The 12344-nt window shown below is 38.9% G+C and overlaps 1 protein-coding gene across 2 annotated transcripts in view; it reads right to left on the bottom strand.

Annotated features, from left to right (window-relative positions):
* Nucleotides 1-2399: 2399 nt before the first annotated feature.
* Nucleotides 2400-12344, bottom strand: part of NSUN6 (NOP2/Sun RNA methyltransferase 6) — a 97506-nt gene continuing 87561 nt past the window's right edge. The window contains exons 9-11 of one of the 2 annotated variants that reach the window (XM_030819230.1): nucleotides 8641-8789; nucleotides 4942-5067; nucleotides 2400-2994 (exon numbers count right to left, since the gene is read on the bottom strand). In XM_030819230.1, the coding sequence (XP_030675090.1) occupies nucleotides 2782-2994; nucleotides 4942-5067; nucleotides 8641-8789 (488 nt within the window). In that variant the 3' untranslated portion in view covers nucleotides 2400-2781. The remainder of the gene's footprint in view (nucleotides 2995-4941; nucleotides 5068-8640; nucleotides 8790-12344) is intronic. The other variant, XM_030819229.1, reaches the window with a different exon arrangement.

The raw sequence follows: 12344 nt of genomic DNA, 5'->3' as shown, positions 1-12344 counted from the left end.
TATTAGTAGTAGTATTAATTGCCATGTTAGAAATGATTCATGTAGTTGAGACTATATTAAATATTCAACACTTACCACCTGCGGGGCATCTTTCTTGGGGCAATGCTAAACACTTTATGTTCCTTTGGTAATCTTCCTATTATGTCTGATTTTTAAAAAAGTACCTCCACGTAGATAAAAGATTTTTTTTTCAACGTGAGCTCTAGTAGAATAATCTGGGTCGGTTATGAGTTCTGGAACAAGTGTTTAATTTCTGCTATGCTGTACTTTTAACTATTTGTACTTTGCTTCATTATTTAAACTAAAACATGACACGGGGTTTTGAAGTAAATGTACTCACTGTTGAACTTAAGTACTTTTTCTGTTTCATAGAAATGTTAATATTAAATATGTTAAAATATATATTAATTTTCTCTCGCATTTCCCTGATTTTTTCACCTTATTGCATTTTTTTCTTATATTGCTATGTCCCTTAAGTTTATGTGATTTTCCAATTTGCTTAAGTTTTTGAAAGGAAGAAACCCACTGAAAATTAGCTCTGTTCAAGGAAAAATTCTGAATAGTATTCTTTGTCCTGTTTCCGATATGTAAATATTTTTCTTCTATTTGCCGGCACTGGTTGTATTTTGATATTTGTTGGTATTAATCAAACATTTTCACCAGTACAAGTTTGCTGCTAGGCTGATTTTCTGCCATTTTCATCCCAGCCTAGCAAATAAGGATGTGCAGCGAGCATTACAGAAAATGATTTTTGTAGAGTATCTTAAAAGACATTTAAAGTTTAAGGAGGTATGCTGAGCCCTAAAAAGATAAGTCCCACAGGAAAAGTGTTTCTCTTTAGTCAAATGACACATACTGGATATAAGACAGAATGAGGGACGTAAAAGAGACAAGTTTGCTTGAAATAATTTTTCTCTCAAACAATAATCATCTATTGACTGTCTGCTCTGAAGCTGTGACTAAGAGAAACGGCAGGACAGGGTCTCTGCATGCAGGATGTTTGCCAGGTGTGGGGCTGGGGCTTAAGGTGCATGGCTAGAAAATTTGAATGAGTGTTGTAAGTGCCAGGAGAACATTAGATGTGGGTGCCAGGGGCACAGAGAAGGGGAGCAATGCCCATCCAACCTCAGGGAAAGGTATTCAAGAAAGCCTTCTTTAAAGAAGAGGCCATCTAAAGGTCTTACCTGAGGCAAGAGACCTTGCAATCCTTATGGATACAATAAATAGTTATGAGAAATTCCTAAAGAAAACCTGTGGTGGGGGAGGAATCAAACTATTAAGCAATTGTCCACTTCTTATGCCCAAGGCCTGATAACTTTTGGGTGATTTGAATGAAAGTTAACAAAATATGATAGATTTAACACCACAAGACAACCTTAAAACTATGGCTTGGTACTAAGTATTCTGATTGATCTAAAAAGCCAATAGGCAAAATCCTAAGGCTGTAATGATTTTTAAAAGCTGGCTGGGTGCAATGGCTAACATCTCTAATCCCAGTGCTTTAGAAGGCCGAGGCGGGGGGACTGCTTCAGGCCAGGAGTTCAAGACCGGCTTGGGTAACAGCAAGACCCCATCTCTTAAAAAAAAAAAAAAAAAAATTAGCCAAGCATGGTAGCACACAACTGTGTTGTCCTAGCTACATGGGAGGCTGAGGCAGTAAGACTGCTTTAGCCCAGGAGTTTGAGGTTGCAGTGAGCTATGAAATCATGTCACTGCACTCCAGCCTGGGTGGCAGAGCAAGACCTTATCTTCAAAAAGTAAAATTAAATTGAAAAGCAGTCAATTATTTTGGCCACTACAGTGGGATGCTTGGATATTTTTGCAGTTCAAAGGATGATCTGCTTTTTGTCTGAATTCAGACTTGACTGTGGTCTTTTTTTGTCTGGATCTATGATAGGTACAGCTGCCTTGTCTGATGTTGGTGTTAGGTGAAACTGTTTATGTTCAACAGGAGAATACCAAGGCCCAGCTATAAGGGTCAGGCCAGGCTACTTCCCAGCTGCCAGAGCTGGTTTTTTCTTTCCCACCAAGCATTTTCTAATAACTTATATGTTTCAAATACATGATAAATTACCCAAATTGTGGAATAATCTCATTTTCTAAATCTACAAGGTGAAGAAAATACTCATTTTACTTTTTCATTTAAAATTATGAAAAACATTAAACATAGACTATCACTTAGACTATGACAGTCTTTAGACTATCACTTCATATATCATTTAGAGGAGGTCCAGACTTCATTTGAAAGGGGGCTGACTTACTAAATAAGCGACAGAGAATCAGGTAAAATACTTACCTCCACTATTGGCACACAGTCAATGTTTTATTTCCCATGCCCTGAATCCTTAGGAAACTACTATTTAGGAACCTGGGAACAAAAACAACTGTTCATAACCACATCAAATATTGCTAATTTATTCCTTTTGTTAGATTCACTAATTTTTAACATTAAAAATGACTTGTATACTTTACAATTTAAAACATTAGATCACAAATGAAAATATGCTCCAGACATCTACAGGCATCTGCTTTTCTTTATACTCTACTAAATACATAAAGAAAAAAATTCTTTTAAAAACAGAAAATATAATCTCATACCACCCCCTACTTCCTCTATGTCTCTGGATCCCTGGTAAAACAGCTGGCAGCCTTTTCTGTTTCCTTAGCAACCACATCATCATTCAGTTGGCCTGACAACACTTTGGTTTAAAAAAAAAAAAAAAAAAAAAACCACAGACAGCAAATGTTTGGAATTTTCATTTCTGAGCATCCATCCCTCTCCTATGTGCTTTTGCATTTTACAAATTTTGCAATAAAAAAACCTATAGAGTCTTTATTAGCCAGACGCAACATGTCTTCTCTTCTGGCCTCTCTCAGAGAGTCCACGTCAGTGTCCGGTAACGGCACAGCTGATGGATCAAATCGCTGCAGCTGTTTCAATTGTTCACATGAGAGCCCAGCTCCCCTCATTCCCTCTCCTCCAATCTGCGGTTCCTGTTTGGAGAAAGTGAATCAATATGGATGAACATCCTGTAATTAGCAAGTATGCCTGCTACAATTTAAGTTAAAAGACAAATTGGGCTGTAACGACTACATCTTCCAAAAATAGAAAAATGAGTAAATGCCTTTCATTTTCGTGGAAAATACGTGCTGCTTTCCAGACAGTAAAGTGGGAAAACAATACTCTGCATCACCTGATGAACAAATACCTATTATTACATGCTTATCAAGCCCTGTGACATTACCAAAGGCCTGAGCATCCTAGTTGGAAACAAGTGGACTCAAATTGCAGCTCTACCACATTTTAGATGTGTGACTTGAGGTAACCTTAACTAACCACATTTCCTCATCTATTACACAAGGCTTAAGTAAAGAAGGTGGTATCACACCTGGCATACAGCAGGGACTCAGTAAATGGAACATTATTACCAATAAAGCAGCAAAGGCCAGGCACAGTGGCTCACACCTATAATCCCAGTACTTAGGGAGGCCGAGGTGGGCTGATCACCTAAGGTCAGGAGTTTGAGACCAGGGTGGCCAACAAGGTGACACCCTGTCTCTATCAAAAATACAAAAATTAGCCGGGTGTGGTGGTGCATGCCTGTAATCCCAGTTACTTGGGAGGCTGAGGCATGAGAATTGCCCAGGAGGCAGGGGTTGCAGTCAGCCAAGACTGTGCCAGGGCAATCCAGCCTGGGCGACAGAGTGACACTCCGTCTCAAAAAACAAAAAATGCAAGAAAACAAAAGAAAAGAGAAGGAAGGGAGTGGGGAGGGGGAGGGGAAGAAGAAAAAGAAAAAGAAGAAAGCAACAGAAAAAATTCAGCTTTATTTAACATTTTCCAAAACTGAAAGGTGGTCTTTCAGCATCTAAGATACCTCTCTCTGACCCATACCAGTTGGGGGAGAAAAGTTTCTAGAAAAACAAACATTAGAAAGGGAGACATAATTTAAGGCTGTATCAATTAGTTTAGAGGAATCATAAGGCCTTGAGTGATACTTGCAAACTACTGAAGATCTATAATTCTAAGTCACCATCACAGACAATCATTTGCATGTTAATGAAGATAGGTTTTCAGATATATACTAAGAAAACAGATCGTTTATTATTCCATGGAGGTCAGGGGAAAACTTCCCATTCCTTTTAGGTATATATTTTGAGTGTGTGTATATTTCCAAATGAATTCTGAAGTCTTCCTTTCATATACAATGTAATTATCTTAATTTACGAGTCTAGAAACCATCTCTGAACTGCCTTTATTTATGTATTCCCGTTACCTAATTTCTGTACACAAAGGTACTAAAGTTAGATGCTCAATGTATCTGAATGTATGCGAGCATTATTACAGATTTAAACTTAATCTCAAATATCCTGGGCTAAAAATTGAATCAAAAATACATTTCTAATAAAGACCATAACAGAAAGAGTTGTGTTAGGTAAAAGAAAGTATAAGAAAGCTTTTTAAATATTATACATTTTATATAATAAGCAATAATCCAGAAGTACTTTTTTCCCTTTCAGCTGGTCTTCTGATATCCCACAGTTATTAAAGCTCATTTAAGCTTTGATGTGACATGAGAGAAAATGCTCAATATTTTTCACATCAGAAAAATATAGGACTGGGAAGGAAACAAAAAATCTTTTTAGAAAAAAGGTGCCAAGTAACATGAATAGCTACAAGTACAATAAACACATAACAAAAATACTCCCAAGCTCTGTGCCATTTTAACACAATGGCAAGGAACAAAGATGAGAAAAAACTTTGTCAGGACATGCAAATTATGGGCAGTCTAAAGTGGATCTAATTAGATAAGCATTCTTGTTTATTACAGTGTTCACTTTGGAAGTTTTACTTATTTCTTCGTTAACACCCTGTTTACCACAGTGCTTCAGTTTCTGTGATTTATCTTATTACACAGAGAAAAATGAAAGTACCCCTACCTGGGGCTGAAGCCGAAGGCAAGGAAATTTTGTCAGGGCCCAGGCAACTTGTTCTTCATTTTCGGCCAGTGTTATAGTGCACGTGCTATAAACCAGCACACCCTCTGGCTTCAGCAGCTGAACTGCCTAAAGAAAACTGTGATGAGACCACACACAGCACAAGACCAAATAAACATCTGAATGAATTTCATAGCATAGAGTATAATATCTTTCAAATGTTTGGGATAAATAAAATGATGTTCTACGTGACAAGGGTTCCTTCTGTAATTAGAGTACGCAAGAGCAATACTTGCAGCCTAGACTAGGTGCATTTCATTATCTTGGAACTGTCATACTCCAGATGGACCAAGACTTCCCCAAATACAATCATTCACCTTCATGCCTTTGGATACCATTTTTTACGCTCAAAACTCACAAACTTACATTTTTAGGCCAGATCACCTTGTTAAATTCCCTACTTAAACGTTCAGTTGGCTTCTTAACATTTCTTTTTTATTCTTATTTTTTTAAACAGAGATGAGGTCTCACTGTTGCCCAGGCTTGTCTTACACTCCTGGGCTCAAGCAATCCTCCCACCTTGGCCTCCCAAAGTGCTGGGATTGCAGGCGTGTGCCATGGGTCTGGCCCTTCTCAACATTTCTATAATACTATCAAACTTGACATGTCTCAAAAGGAACTTCTACTTTCCCTATGAAATCTACTGCAGAAGTTTTCCTATCTTTCCAGAATCTCAGATCCCAAACCTCAGATTATCCTTTATGCCTCTTTTTCTGACTCCCCCAACCATCAGCAAGTCCTATTGGCTCTGGCTCTACCTTCACATTCTAGCCAGAATTTGGCGGCTTCTCACCACTTCCACTGCTATCATTGTGGTCCAAGCCTCTTTATCTTTTGCCTGGATTATTGCAACTGCCTCCTACTTCATCAGCCTGCTTTATTCCCTGCCCTCCTGCAATCTAGTGTCAGTACAGCAGCCAAAGAGATCCTTTTAAGCTTGTCTCTTCTCAGCCCCAAGCCCAGCCCCTCGAATGTCCTCCATGATCACTTAGAGTCAAAGACAAAGTCCTTACAGAGGTCTTTGAGGTCAGACATAAGCAAGTCTCTTGTTGCCTCTCTGACCTCCTCCTGTACACCTCTTACTCTGGCCCATTCAACTTCAGCAACACTGGCCTCCTGCTGTTTCTGGAACACACAAGACACACTGGCACCTCAGAATCTTTGCAGCAGTTGGGAAAGCTCTCTTAATTCTCTGCACTGCTTACTCCTTATCTTTGCATGTATGTCATGTTCCCGGGCACTCTGTAAATTCGCAACTATTCCAATCCAACACTCCTATCCCCAGTTCCTTTAGCTTGCTCCACAGGGCCACTGCATTATTGCCTTCTAATATACTAAAAAACTCATTTATTTATTTCCTCTCCTAGTTAGAACAGAAACCTCGTTGAATAAGGGCATGGAGTGTTCGTCTACTTTCTCAATGCTGTACCGTCAACATCTAGAACAGCGTCTTGCATACAGTAGGTGCTCTATGAGTATTTGTTGAATAAATTAATCAGGAGATAAGGTACCATGCTAAAATGGATTTGTCTCAAATACCTAAAGTTCAACTTTTCAAGCTCCTAATTTTTAAAAATTTAAAGGAAATCTTTAAAAATAGGGTATACACACTTGTGCTTTTTAAATCAGAGTATGCTGATCAAAATTTAAACTTTATTACTATGTGCAGTTACTGTGTGAAACATTGTACATGAATTCTTCTCAATAAATCCTTATAACAACCACAAAGTAAGATGACTATCGCCAATGAGGTATTCCTAATAGGTAGAGCTGCTATCCCTGCTACTCAGATACAGAAAACAATGTACCTAAAGTCACTTAGGTGGAGGGGCCATGGCTCAAGTAAACATGGCTCAAGTCCACATTCTCGATTTCTCTCCATGCCAAATGGCACACCTGCTATATTCTCAAGTTCTCTCTCATATACTGTCGGCTTTTCTTTCTCATTGAGATCATTCATCTACTCCTAGTAGCCTTTTAAAATACCATTTTTGCTGTGACCTAATAAGAACAGAAATCCAAGTCCTTTACAGAAGTATCCTAATTTTATTCTCAAGTCAAAGTGGGTTTCAGCTATAAGTAAAGCTTCCTTTTTGCTGCTTGCTGTTTTAATTCTGAGGATGAGTTCTTTGAAGACTTCATAGAAAAAGGCTAAGTTAAATAATACACAACCAGTACTACCTTTGTGTATGAAAGGAAACACCAGGAGAGTTGAATCAGAATGTACTCAAAGACAGCTTTAGAGACTAAATCATTATAAAACATCCATTGTTGCTCTAGCCTTGTATTTTGGAGGGCTGGGAGGAAATAATGAATTCATCTATGATCAAACACTGCCTATACACTCTGAAATCCACTGAGTCATTTTTGCAACACTAGGAGAAATCCTCAAACGTTCTATCTGGGCTTCTTCTGAAAGTGCTGGAGACAAGTTAAATCTGTACAGTTTTTATGGTTCTCCTATATCCTACGCTGGCGACTGTCTCTTCCTGTTTTTATCAATGAGTTTTGCTTCCTATTGGGCCTTCTTCTAAAGATGACCCAAAAAAAAAAATCTACTTTTTTTTTTTTCCCAGACAATCTTGCTCTGTTGCCCAGGCTCGAGTGCAGTGGCATGACTTCAGTTCACTGCAACCTTCGCCTCCTGGGTTCAAGCAATTCTCCTGCCTCAACCTCCCAAGTAGCTGGGACTACAGGCACACGCCACCACGCCCAGCTAATTTTTTGTATTTTTAGTAGAGACGGGGTTTTGCCATGTTGGCCAGGCTGGTCTCGAACTCCTGACCTCAGCTGATCAGCCCGCCTTGGCCTCCCAAAGTGCTGGGATTATGGGTGCGAGCCACCATATCCAGCCAAGAACTCTATGTTTTTTTTAAAAAAGAGTAATTTATCTTATATCTAATTCTTTACATCAATTAGTAACTACAAGTTAACAACTCAGTGACGTTTTTTCAGATAGAGCAGAATATTTGAAATTTACTAAATATCTCACTGATGAAATTCTACTATTGCCTATATATCTTAAAGGTGAGTCAACTTAAAGGAAAACTTCCTATATTTAAAACTAGGTCCTCTCAGTTGTGTGTGTGTGTGTGTGTGTGTGTGTGGTAAAATATAAATAACATAAAATTTACCATTTTAGCCATTTTAAGTCAATAATGACATTCAGTACAGTCACATTGCTGGGCAATGATCACCACCATTCATCTCCAGAACTTTTTCATTATCACAAACTGCAAGTCTATACCCATTAAACAACAGCTCCTCAATCTCCCAGCCCCACAGTGCCTGGTAATATCTATTCTTCTTCCTGTCTCTATGAATAATTTCCCAGCTACCTCATATAAGCAAAATCTTACAGCATTTTTCCTTTTGTGTCTGGTTCATATTACCGAGCATAATGTTTTCCAGGTTCACCCATGTTGTGCCTGTATCAGAATCTCATTCCCTTTGAAGGCTGAATAACGTTCCATGTATGGATATAGCACATTCTGCTATCCATGTGTCTGTCAACAGACTCTTGGGTTATTCCCACCTTTTGGCTATTGTAATGAATGCTGCTATGGAGATTGCTCTCAGTAGTTTAAACATCAAAGTAGCAAAAGTTAACTTTCTTTCACAAAAAAACAGACCACCACATACTGCAGTGAAGAGTTTTCGCTGTAATGGCTGATATGATGCCACTTCCTTCAAAGACCAAGTACAGGCCATGTTTGGTCTCTGTCCCATTCCACTACAGGGTGCATCCAGAAGAATTCGGTCAAAGGATTCTGGTAGAAATGGAGGTTCCCCTATAAAGAGAATTAAAACGTTTACTATCTTCCATATAGGTTTAAACTAGAAAACTGAGATGAGCAGGAATTTAAAATCATAATCTAGAATAAAAAATAAAACAATTTCTCCCTTCAATCAAGTAGCTGGTTAAACTAATTTTGACTTAAACCTAATATAGATTTGATGTGGTAGAAAGGTTAAAATGTAGTTATAGTTGAGAGTTATTCTGTTGATATAGTACAAACAAGGCCTAATCACAAAAGACCTTCTACCCCAAACTTCAGAAGCCACAACTCATCAAAGCTAGGACTTGGAATTAATTCTAGTTGTTCTGGAAATGGATACTTCTCTTGGTAATTCCTATTGAAGACAGCCCCCAAGAAAATGCCTGTTTGACTGTTGTGAAACACACTGATTCTGGTGTTCCTGACTCTCCTTGTTTCTGTGGCCATCAGAATGGCTATGGTCTAGCATAGGTAGAATGAGCCAGTAACAAGCCTAGATTCAATCTTCCACGAACGTTTCCTTTGCATTCACTTGAATAATTTTCTCTAACTTCTAATCTATTTAATGTTATTGGAGGAAGGTATGAAACCAAGCGGTCTGTTTACATATTTGGGCTGTCTACCTGCTAGCAAGATTTCCATTCCATTCCGCATTCCATTCCATTCTCCATTCCATTCTCCATTCCATTTTGCGTTCCATTCCATTCTCCATTCCACTCCATTCAATTCTCCATTCTATTCCATTCCATTCTCCATTCTATTCCATTCTGCATTCCATTCCATTCTCCATTCCATTCCATTCTGCATTCCATTCCATTCTCCATTCCATTCTTCTCAATTCAATTCTCCTCAATTCCATTCTCCATTCCATTCCATTCTGCATTCCATTCCATTCTCCATTCCATTCCCCTCAATTCCATTCTCCATTACATTACATTCTCTACTATATTGCATCCCACATACCATTCCATTCTCAATTCACCATTCCATTACATTCCATTCTCCATTCCATTCTCCCTTCCATTCCACTATACTCAACTCTCCATTCCACTCTCCACTCAATTCTCCATTCCATTCCATTCTCAATTCACCATTCCATTCCATTCTCCATTCCATTCCATTCTCCCTTCTATTCCATTCTCCATTCCATTCCACTATACTCGACTCTCCATTCCACTCTCCACTCAATTCTCCATTCCATTCCATTCTCCATTCCGTTCCATTCTCCCTTCCCTTCCCTTCCATTCTCTATTCCATTCCATTGCATTTTCCATTCCATTTCATTCCATTCCATTCTCCATTCTATTCCATTCCATCCTCCAGTCCATTCAATTCTCTATTCCATTCCATTCTGCATTCCACTCCATTCCATTCCATTGCATTCTCCATCCCATTCCATTCCATTCTCCATCTGATTCCATTCTCCATCTGATTCCATTCCATTCTCCACACCATTCCATTCTCTATTCCATTCCATTCTCCATTCCACTCTATTCCATTCTCCATTCCATTCCATTCTCGATTTCATTTCATTCACATTCAATTACATTCCACTACACTCTCCACTCCATTCCATTCCATCCTCCATTCCATTCCATTCTCCATTCCATTCCACATTCCATTCCATTCTCCATTCCATTCCATCCTCCATTCCATCTCCATTTCATTCTCCATTACATTACATTTTCCATTCCATTCCACTCCATTCTTCACTCCATTCCATTCTCGATTCCTTTCTATTCTCCACTCCATTCCATTCCATTCTCCATTCCACTGCACTCCATTCTATTCTCCATTACATTTTCCATTCCATTCTCCATTTCATTTCATTCTATTCCATTCTTGATTCCATTCCATTTCTTCCATTCCCCATTATATTCCATCCCATTTCCCAGTCCATTCTTCATTACATTACTTCCATTTTCCATTCCATACCATTCCATTCCATTTTATTCTCCATTGTAATACATTCCATCCACTCTCCATTACATTCCATTCTCCATTCCATTCCCATATATTCTACACTGCACTGCATTCTCTATTCCATTCTCCATTCCATTCCATTCCATTCCATTCCATTCTCCATTGCATTCCATTCTGCATCTGTTACATTCTCCATCCCATTCCATTCTCCAGTCCATTTCCACTACATTCCATTCCATTCTCCGTTCCATTCCATTCCATTCCACTCCATTCCATTCATACCCATTCTCCATTCCACACTCCATTTCATTCCATTCCATTCTCCCTTTCATTCCATTCTCCACTCCATTTCATTCTCCATTCCTTTCCCCATTCCATTCTCCATTCCTTCCATTCTTCATTCCATTCTGTTCTGCATTCCATTCCATTATCCAATCCATTCTCCATTCAATTCTATTGCACTCTCCATTCCTGTCCATTCCAATCTCCATTTCATTCCACTTCATTGCATTCTATTCTCCATTCCATTCCATTCTCCATACCATTACATTCTCCATTTTCCGTTCCATTCCATTCCATTCCCCACTCCATTCTCCATTTCACTGCATTCCATGCTCCATTCCATTCCATTCTCCATTACATTACACTCCATTCCACATTCCATTCCATTCTCCATTCCATACCGTTCTCCATTTCATTCCCTTTCATCCTCCACTCCATTCCTTCCATTCTCCATTCTGTTCCATACCATTCTCAGTTCCACACCATTCGCCATTCCAGTTCATTCTCTGTTCCATTCCATTCTGTAATCAATTACATTCTCCATTCCATTCCATTCTCCATTCCATTCCCGTCCATTCTCCATTCTATTCCCTTCCATTCTCCATTCCAATCCATTCCATTCCATACCATTCTCCATTCCATTCCATTCTCCATTTCATTCCACTCTCCATTCCAGTTCAATCTCCATTCTATTCCATTCCATTCTCCATTCCATTCTATTCTACTCCATTCTCCATTCCATTCCATTCTCCATTCTCTGTTCCATTCCATTCTAATCCATTCTCCATTCCATTCAGCATTCTATTCCATTCTCCATTCCATTGCATTCTCCATTCGTTACATTTTCCATTCCATTCTCCATACCTTTCCATTTTTCACTACATTCCATTCCATTCTCCATTCCATTCCATTCTTCCATTCCACTCCATGCCATTCCATTCTCTATTCCATTCATAACAATCTCCATTCCATGCTCCATTTCATTCCACTCCATCCTCTCTTTCAATTCTCCACTCCATTCCTTTCTCCACTCCATTCCATTCTCCATTCCATTCTATTCTCCATTCCAGTTCATTCTCCATTCCATTCCATTTCACATTCCATTCCATTCTCCATTCTGCGTTCCATTCCATTCTCCCTCCCATTCCCTTCCATTCTCCATTCCATTCTCTTCCATTCTCCATTCCATTCTCTTCCATTCTGCATTCCGTTCCATACCATTCCCTATTCCATTACAATCCCCATTCCATTCTCTATTCCATTTCATTCTCCATTCCATTCTATTCCATTCTCCATTCTTCTTCATTCTATTCCATTCCACAATCCATTCCATTCCGCATTCCATTCCATTCCACATTCCAT

The sequence above is a fragment of the Nomascus leucogenys genome, chromosome 9 (genome assembly GCF_006542625.1).
Source record: "Nomascus leucogenys isolate Asia chromosome 9, Asia_NLE_v1, whole genome shotgun sequence".
NCBI classification, from domain to species: Eukaryota; Metazoa; Chordata; class Mammalia; order Primates; family Hylobatidae; genus Nomascus; species Nomascus leucogenys.
Note: the sequence above shows the minus strand (reverse complement) of the source record. Positions and strands in the feature narration are given on the sequence as shown.